Source organism: Neolamprologus brichardi, chromosome 22, assembly GCF_056152115.1.
Source record: "Neolamprologus brichardi isolate AB-2024 chromosome 22, ASM5615211v1, whole genome shotgun sequence".
In the NCBI taxonomy this organism is placed as follows: Eukaryota; Metazoa; Chordata; class Actinopteri; order Cichliformes; family Cichlidae; genus Neolamprologus; species Neolamprologus brichardi.
Window position 1 is genome coordinate 10,084,954 of NC_142124.1, and position 9,870 is coordinate 10,094,823.

Consider the following 9,870-nt stretch of genomic DNA (forward strand, 5'->3'; position numbering starts at 1 on the left):
ATCTATCCATCGGTCTCCTCTCCTGCTCCACAAACCTCACTCTGAGCTCTTTTTACTCCCCTCCAGGCTCAGATTAAAACACAAAGAGCTCAATTAATCCAGGAGCCCCCACAGCAGCGTGGCCCCATGCCCACAGCAGCCACCTAGCTATTTCCTGTTCCACCCTCCTGGCTTAACTGTGAACAGACCTCAGTGTTGGGCATCCAGCAGGAGAGAGATCACCTCCCTCTGGTCAGGAGTGTGTGGGTCATACCTGGAGAGGATAGAATAGCTAAAATAAAAGACTTCAGCGCAGTTTGGAATTTTTATTTTGGAGTTAGATGGCAGTGAAGCATGCATGGCTTTCCCTTCTCTCAGGAAAAGGAAAGACCTCCTCCAAAACACAAGTGTGGACCACTGCTGGCTGGTCCTCCTCCCTCTGAGGGATGAGAGGGAGTGAATCACAGTGGAGGGCTGCTCGCTCTTCAGTCCAGCAGTGTCTGCTCAGCTGTCACGTACGCCGAGTGACCCACGACCTCTCGCTGCTGCTTTTCTGCCCGAGAGAAGATGGGAGTCTTATCTAAGTGACCAGCTCCAAACGTGGATCTGAATTCTTTGTTTTGCATACGGAAGTTTTAAATCTGTCAACCTGTGCATGACTGAGGTGAGTGACTTTTATTTAACTTTATCTTTGCTGGGAAAAAAGATTTTTTAAATTTTATTACACCCCTTAACAAATATAAAGCTCTACTGTCATGTAACTCAGTAGTTTATTAGCATGGCCTCCTGTTTTTTTTTACAACACCACAGACAATTAAAGGTTTTTACAAGCTGAGGAGCTGCAACATGCCCAAAATTATAGCACAGTGAGTATGCTGTCACCCAGTCTGTCACATGTATTTTCCATCAGTCTTAATCTCACTCTCTTTAAATGTTTTTGACAGCAGCTCCACCTCATTTCTCATTATTTTTGACTACTGTTAAAAAGTGATTTTTCCAGCAGTTACAAGTTTCCTCATTGGACTTAAACAGGATTATCTAAGCAGGAAGGGCCGAGCGGGAGTGCGTTTTACAGGGTTTCACATAAACAGCTGCCAGGCTATGCTTGCGTGGAGGTTGTTGGACTCGTCTGGAAATGTTAGGTGTTAAATCCGTCTGCCCGAGACTGCGGCTGCACAAAATGTGTCCCTCCCTCTGGTATTTGTGTGGTGCTTCGAGCTCACCACAAACTGCCAGTCCTGGAGCCGTGAAGAAAAAAATATTTATACACGATTTCATTCTGTAATCGAGAAAACAGAAAAAGAGGCGCCTCTTTGTGTCATTTCTCCTTATAATTAAGTATTAAAAACGTCGCCTTCTTAAAACAAATGAGAAAGTTCATGGAGGGGACTTTTTTCTAAATTTACAAAGTCTGAATGCTGCACTGAAATAAAGAAAAATTTGCAATTAAAGTGAAGCTGGAATATAAGGTCTCTGCCCTAAAAATAACCTCATACATAAATTGCAAAACCCTAATTCTTTAGTCTTTTTAGCCAAGTGAACAAATGTGACGTGTGTTGATTAGCAAACAGACAGTTGAAACTATGAAGGTTTAAAAGTGCCTTAAAACTGCATTCTTTTTCATGACCACCAGGGGGGAAATGTGTGGTTGGAAAAAGACTTCTAGTTCTATCAGAGAACAGCCCTTTGTAAACACTAAGTTTATGGCCTCAGTCACTCACTTCAGGTCATATTCAATATATAATTAAGTGAGTTTTGGCAGCTTTCCTTTAGTCTTCTCATGGTTACTTCCAAAAGATGGACCTAACAAAAAGCCTATAAGTTTTTGCAGTTGTTAACATAGTGACTGGTGAAATGACCACATATTGTGAATTTGACTATGAAACCTCACTGGTTAACAAGCTGTAATCGACAGCCTGTTGTACATACCCTGGATAATCCTCCTCTCTGACTCTTAGAATGACCAGATGGACTTTTTTAAGTTTGTGAAGACATTTAGTCTCAAGAGCTGAAATGTCTGATCGTAATGACCCACACCTTCTGTCACAAATTTGCTCACATGATCAGTAGTGGGTCAACAACCCTCAGGACCACCCCCACGGGGACGCTCCTCCCTGTGCTCAAGACTCACACGACCTGGACAACTGAGAACCTACAAATCCCCAAATTTACAAAATTAACTACCGTAATTGTCGGCTATAAGCCGCTACTTTTTGCACAAGCTTGCGGCTTTTAGTTAGTGATGGGTCGTTCGCGAACGAAATGGCTCTTAGAGCCGACTCTTTGAAGTGAACGACGCGAGCCGGCTCCTTATTGGGAGCCGTGAGGTGTTTTTTTTTTTTTTCTTTCTCTCACCCTCTCTCTCGCCCTTTTTTCCGCTAAACTCCGCATGCGCGGCCTGTACTTTGCGCTGGGCAGAGGGGGGAGGGGCGTTAGTTACACTCACAGTAGCACAGGAACAGAGCCAGAGAGAAAGAGAGCCAGGGACAACAACGTCACATTAGAAAGGTATAGTAATCATCCACTATTTTCAGTTGCAGATGATAAAGGATTCAGAAATCATGCAGGCCCATATGACAGAGAAGGTGCATCTTCTTTTTGTTTTAATATTTTAATTTATATTTAATTGTGTTGTGGTTTGCAGTGTTGTTTCACGTTAAATTTGTTTAAAAGGAAAAAGCTGAAAATTTAAATAGTTAAAAGTTTAAAATGTAAATAGTTGTTTTTTGTATTATATGATTTATTTATTACATTTTATGAGGAGTGAATAAATAAAGTATATTTATGGTGGACCTTAGAGACAAAGCACGTACAAACTCCAAAACATGTAAAAACTCAGAAGCACGTAAAAACTCCAAAACACGTAAAAACTCAGAAGCACGTACAAACTCCAAAACACGTACAAAAGACAACAGAAGTGCTCCAGGTTTCTAGGGCGCAGTGTTGAGCTTTTGTTACCTAGTGGCTACACAAGCCAGGAAGTATCAACAACCGGATTTGGTGTGTGGTAGTAACAGGTAAATGAACTTTTTTTAAAATTATTTGAATAAATATGAGTGCTTGTCTATAAATACACAAACAATACACACATGTTTTCAATTGTGTAATTTAAGTGATCTGGGTAGCTCTGTTTTGGAAGTTCAGTAAACGCTAGAAATGTGTTTTGGAGTTTGTACGTGCTTTTTGGAGTTTGTATATGCTTTAGAGTTTGTACGTGCTTTGTCTCTAGGGGCCATATATAAACATATATAAATAAAACCACTTTTTTTACATTAGTAATTCCTTTTCTGCATAATTTTATATTATTGTTAATGATTAAATAATTAAAGCAACAAAACAACCTGAAGAGCCGGTTCGGAGCCGAAAGAGCCGGCTCTTTTTAGTGAGCCGAGCCGAAAGAGCCGGATCTCTAAAAAGAGCCGGAAATCCCATCACTACTTTTAGTCAGGTGCGGCTTTTCTATGGATTGTCCATGATTTTTGTGATATCGTAAGAGGATTTGTTTTGTTTGTTCCGCTGTTGTACGGCACTACGTTGCCTGGCGGAAGGATCGGGGTTCAAGAGTGGTATGTTGGTCACATGTCCGTCCGCCAGGCAACGTAGTGCCGTACGAAGTAGCGCGAAAAACAAACTTCAAAGTAGCGCTATGCGTTCAGCGGAAGGCGTGGATGATGAGCGGCGATAAATTTGCGAAAAGCAAGTTATGCCCAACTCCACCAGTGGATTCTGAAATCTATTTTTCTGGTGTGCTGTAGGTTATTGTTATGTACTACATTTGTTACTCATTTATGAAGCACAGTACATGTTTCGTACTTGTAATTACCGGTACTTGTACATATACCTAAAAAGTTATGCAAATATGTACCCATAACTTGTTTTTCAAAATATTAATAAAAGGGGTGTGTCTCCAAACAGCCATCTCTTTCCTGACAATTCGCTTTGTGCATATTCTCTTACATATGATAAGTCAACATTGAAACACCTGCGGCTTTTAGTCAGGTGCGGCTAATGTATGTACAAAACAGGATTTTCCCCTGTTTTTAGCCTGTGCGGCTAATATTTGGTGCGCTTTGTAGTCTGGGAAATACGGTATTTTATTCTGTGTAACAAGAAAGTAGAAACATAAACTGAGCAGGAAGGCCTGGGGATGTTTTTTAATTAATTTTTTAATTTTGTGAGTGATTTTGTGATTTTTTCTGTTTTTATTGCATTAATGGTAGTTTAAAAGAATAGGTAAATAAAATAAAAAATAATATAATAATAATAATTTAAATAGATAAAAAATAAAGGATCATTTTTTAAAAATTTAAGTTCATTCTAGTTGTTGTTCTAAGAGGTGCTTGGCAGCGTCATGAAAAGTTGGAACAGCGTGGATCTGGATCATCCGGCCTCCTGCAGTGTCATCTCACTTTCCCAGCGCTGATAGTGAAAGTCCGTTTGGGATTGTTGTTTGTGCTGTGGACTGTTTCAAGATGCAATGATAAAAATCAGATTATGGGAAGAACTTTTATCCCCACCGGAAAAATAAAAATAACTAAGCAGACACTGAAGGAAATCCTCCCCCAATCCCTGGACAAATTGCACCCTGCTGTTGCATAACACATTATAACTGTTTCCTCATTTTTATTTAAAAGTTAAGTTAAAAAATAAATAAAATATAACCTCAATGTTAAACCTCTGTGCAGATGGAGTTATACTAACCCAGCGAATGAGCCTTCAAGTTAACCTAAGCTATGATTTGCTTCATATTTTTGCCCACAGACACATGAGTGTTGATCTTCTCATCCAGCTCTGTGAGAGAACACTTTATACTTTAATGTTTTATGATTATTTCTTATAGGATGCAAACAAAAAAAACTTAGAAAGAATGCGGTGATATGTGCACTGTGATAAATGCTGCAGTCTTGATAAACTGTGTAAAAGTACAGGGTGTAAAGACAGTCGTTTGAATCGAGCTAAGCTGAAAACTAAATTGCTCACTTATGTTGTTAAGGTCTGGGGGCAGCAAATTGAGGGTGCAGAAGTAGTCACGCTTCTTCTTTGATTAAATCCCAAACAGAAGGCAGCGTTGGTTGGGAACCACCAGTTCCCATGAGTAAATGGACCCCGAGCCAGCCACAAAGCAACTACAACTTTAATTTGCCCAAAAACAAATTAAAGAAAGCCTTTGAGAGCACACTGGGGCTGCCAAAAGTCACTGGGATAAAGATCAGGGTGGGAGAGCGACTCAAACCCCCAGCAGCAGCAACTGGAACGGTTTGGTCCTCCCCAGAGAGAGAGCAGGAGAAAGAAAAACATTTGGCTCCCATGGAAATTGTTTTTGTAGTGACAGGGAATGTGAGGGGGTGGGAAGTATCAGTCATCATGTTTACGTCAATCCTTACTGTAACCGTGGGACCTTCTGCGAGACGGGTCCGGAGCAAATCCATCTACCGCGGTCTAATGCAGCCCCCCGCTCTCTTAAAGGGTCGATTCATCCAAATAACAGAAGAATGCAGTCGCTCTGAGAAGCTTTTTTTTTGTATGGGAAACGTCAGGTCGTTTTGTGCTGACATCCGTGGCAGTCCTCAGGATAATATATATATATATATTTTTTAACCGCGACTACTCTCTTGAATGATAATCAAATTTGCTAACAGTGAAATACTTGTTAAACATCTCTAACAAAAAACAGAATGTCTCTCCCGGAGATTTAGGTGCCATTTTTCTTAATGTTTTTGTAGGCATCCCTGAGGCTGTTTAACCCCCATTAAAACAATTAGTTTTAAGTTTTTGCAGCTGTGAGCAGCTTCTTTACTTCCTCAATGCATTGCAAAGAGGGACAACGGCGTGTTTGCCACGTTTGTACTCTGTGTTCTCACGGGACACTTTAATTAATTCTTTGTGGCACAGATTCAATAAGGTGCTGGAAACATTCTCAGAGATTTTGGTCCATACTGACATGACAGCATCACGCAGCTGCTGTAGATTTGTCGGTTGCGCATCCACGATGAGAATCTCCTGTTCCACCACATCCCAGAGGTGCTGTGTCGGATCACAGTCTGCTGACTGTGGAGGTCATTCAAGTACAGGGAACTCACTGTCATGTTTGCAATGACATGAGTTTTGTGACATGGTGCATTGTCTTGCTGGAAGCAGCGATGAGAAGATGAGTGCATTGTGGTCACTAAGGGAAGGTGTCAAGGAAACATCCACCCCACCATTGCACCATGATACAAGCCAAGGTGGATCTGTGTCTTCTGCTGTTGTAGTCCAACTGCTTTAACATTCAGAGATACTCTTCTGCATACGTTGGTGTAACAAATGGTTATTTGAGTTACTGTGGCCTTCCTATCAGCTCAAAACAATCTGGCCTCCTTTGACCTCAGACATCAACAAGACATCTTGGCCCACAGAGCTGCTGCTCACTGCATACTTTCTCTTTTTCACTTCCTAAGAAACTCAGACCAGTCTGGCACCCACAATGATGACACATTCCAAGTCACTCACATCACCATTATTCCACATTTTGATGCTCAGTTTGAACTTAAGCAGGTCATCTTGACCATCTCCAACCTTTTACATCTTTACGTTCCATCCCGTGCTCTCCGATCTCAGGACTCTGGCCTTCTAAAGGTTCCCAGAGCCAGAAAAAAGACAATTGGAGAGCGTGCTTTTTCTTTTCGTGCCCCATTTCTGTGGAACAACCTCCCTCAAGATGTTAGGCAGGCATGCTCTGTGGAGGTTTTTAAAACTAAGCTGAAGACACATTTGTTCACCTTATCTTACAAGTCTTAATTCTGTGGCTTTTAGTTTTTAAATTTTTACTGTTTTTAACTTGTATTGTGTCTTTTACCTGTATTGCTATGTATCGCTTTTATTTTTATTTTATTTATTTTTTTTATCTTTTTAGTTTCAAATAGTTGTACAGCACTTTGTTTGAAAGCGCTTTATAAATAAAGTTATTATTATTATTATTTAGATATATATTATATATTTATGTTATAGAGCATTGAACAAGTGTACTTAAAGAAGTGGCCAGTGAGTGTATATGACAGATAATAAACAAAAGAATATTACATCCAGTTTAACGACTTACTAAAATCTAACGCCTGCCAAAAGATTATCACAAGCTAACAATAGAGAAATGCTCCTACTTTATATAAATACCAATTAAATAATGAAATAACTTGCTGTGAAACCTTGTGCGCAAAACAAACACAACTCCTCTCAGCTCCATTGTTTTGGGGAAGAGGCAGAAATTAGAAACTCACTGCTACATTTCTGTGAACCCGACCTTTTCATTTCCTGCCGGTCTCCCATCACAAGTGTGAGTTTCTTGGAGTGAACATGTGAAACCTGACATGCCACTTCTTCTGTGGGAAAAAAATAAAAACTGTGGAGCCGGAAAGGCGCCCCTCTCATAAATATAAACATCCCCATCGGTCTCAGCCGACCTCTCGCTGCCGTCCTCACTGCCTGGCTGGAGTGTCGTCAGAGGAAGACAATGTCTCCTGACCTCTGACACCCATTTAGATCAGAAGAATGACGGGTGGTGCTTTGGAGCAATGCATTTCTTAGGCTTAAAACACTTTTTTTTCCTTTTGAGATGACTTTGAAAGCATTTGTTTTTTTTGTTTTTCTGACAGGATCTGCCTCGGGTTATCCAGGAGGTAAACGCGTAAAGGAGATGGTGTGTGTCTGAACCCACAGTGAACCAAGATGGAGCCCATTAAGAGAGATATGGAGCTGCTGAGTAACAGCATGGCGACCTACGCTCACATCAAAGGTAAAATCTTAGCAGGGCTTTAAGTGTGGCTTCCAACATGGAGTTGGGGACAACCTCAAGGGGTTATTAGATGAATCTATAAAACCACAGGCAGCTTGCTACACCACACTGTATGACTTTACATAGGTTGTACATGAATATTTCTTTCTAAGCTCCTACACGAGTAACTCTGCATGTTACAGTTCAAAGAAATCTTTATTTAACTTTATACTTTAAACTTCACTCTGATTGGCTGCCTCGTGCAAACAGAAGGGTTTAACAACAGTGGGTGGGGCCTTTGTGCTCACACCTAGACCCATAGCAGTTTACTTTAATAATGCTCTGCCTGAGGCAGCCATATTAGGGATATCCCTTCTTAGTGACATCACAAAGAGCCAAGAGTAGAAAATCTGGTGAAAATCAAGCGTTTAGAGTCTGAAACCTGAGTTTTTGGCTCACAGGGGTTACTTTAACATACACTGATCTAACTATTTTAAACTTTCGCTGTCTTTGATATGAGCATCCACCACTCTAACAGTATAGAGATGACAGAAAATAAAGAAAAGCTTAATAAATCCACTTTTTAATGCTTTTATTTCAGTAAATTAGTTTTTCTTCCCTCTTCTTGTGCAGCCAATCCAGAGAGCTTTGCCCTCTACTTCATGATGGGCGTCTGCTTCGGGCTTTTCATGGCGCTGTGCCTCCTGGTGGCCGGCATCACCTGCAGGGCTCGCCGCCACAGAAAACCACCTCCGTCTCCATCGAGGAGACAGCTCAAGGAGTCCAGTGAAGAGGAGGAGGATGAGGAAGAAGAGGAGGAGAGTGTAGGAGAGGAGAGGGCAGTGGATACGGAGATCCCTAAAGTGACAGTGGGTCCTCTGAGTGACCGCAGCAGCCAGTCTAACGGCACTCTGAGGAGCCTGAACGTGTTCACCTCGGCCGAGGAGCTGGAGAAGGCTCGACGGCTGGAGGAGAGGGAGCGAATCGTCAGGGAGATCTGGAGGAACGGGCAGCCGGACATCCTGGTTACGGGGACTGGGACGATTGGACGAGTTCATTACCACTAAGAGAGACTTGGACTGAGCTTTTAAAAACATGTAAGGGACAACCAATGGAGAGAAACGTGCTTTGTATGGAGGCACAAAAATGTCAAGATTAAAAATGGGCGCAAACTAATCGCAACATTAAAAAAATATATTATGTTTACCGATTAAAGAGTTTGCAATAACTTAACTTTTATTGTGTAAAATGAAATTTAGAAGAAAATCCACTCTACTCGCAACAAAATACTAGTATTTTTAAATTCCCTAAATAAATTGCAGTATTACAAAAATAAATATGAATAATAAGAGAAAAAATATGTATGCAGGCAAACCATTTAAAAATTCATAAAAGGTATTTTTAATCAGCTTTTTTTTTTCATGCTTGAAGTGTTTCTCAGTTAAGATGTAGTGGCATTATGAAAAATTACAAATGTGAAGTAAAAAAACAAACAAACGCATACCAAATTATTTTAGAGGTTTGGGGTTGCATGTTGCGTATCTCCTCATATAATTTTTTTATTTCATTCTTTTAATTTATTATCATGGAAAATCGGACACTTTGGGCCTCCATAAATGTGGACTATCACAGATTTTATGCACAAGTGTTTGTTTTTGGGGGAGGGTTGGCTTCATGTGTATTCATCTTTGGACTGTGAATAATTAAAGCTAAACCACTTTTTAATAAACAAATGGTCTTATAGTCACTGTTTTCCAAAATGAAGAATAAACAATTTTTTAAAAAGAAAGAAAGAATAAATGAAGAAAAATTGTTAAGAATATGATGTTCTTGCTCTATCTGGTGCCAGTCTTAATTTATTTTCATATTTAAGCATGACCGACACAACAGCTGTAATGTGGCATCTGATTTCCTCCACTGAAATGTTTTTTTTTCCACAACTGAAAAGTACATTTCAAGTTAATAAGTCAAAGCTGATATCAAAACCCAAAATGATGACTTACAGATGGCAAAAAACATTTATTTATGTGGTAGAAACAAGCTTCCATATCACAATGATGTGAAATAAGGGAGATTAAAAAAAAAACATAGTCAGTATAAAAGAAGGCCTCTGATTTTCCCACACATTATGAAGCTTCAATGTT

At 40.2% G+C, this 9,870-nt stretch overlaps 1 protein-coding gene across 1 annotated transcript; it reads left to right on the forward strand.

Annotated features, from left to right (window-relative positions):
* The first annotated feature begins 356 nt into the window (after positions 1-356).
* Positions 357-9,548, forward strand: eva1bb (eva-1 homolog Bb (C. elegans)). Its single transcript, XM_087835359.1, has 3 exons — positions 357-643; positions 7,608-7,747; positions 8,360-9,548. The coding sequence occupies exons 2-3, from the start codon at positions 7,681-7,683 to the stop codon at positions 8,791-8,793; spliced, it is 501 nt and encodes a 166-aa protein (XP_087691485.1). The 5' UTR covers positions 357-643; positions 7,608-7,680; the 3' UTR covers positions 8,794-9,548.
* Positions 9,549-9,870: the final 322 nt, after the last annotated feature.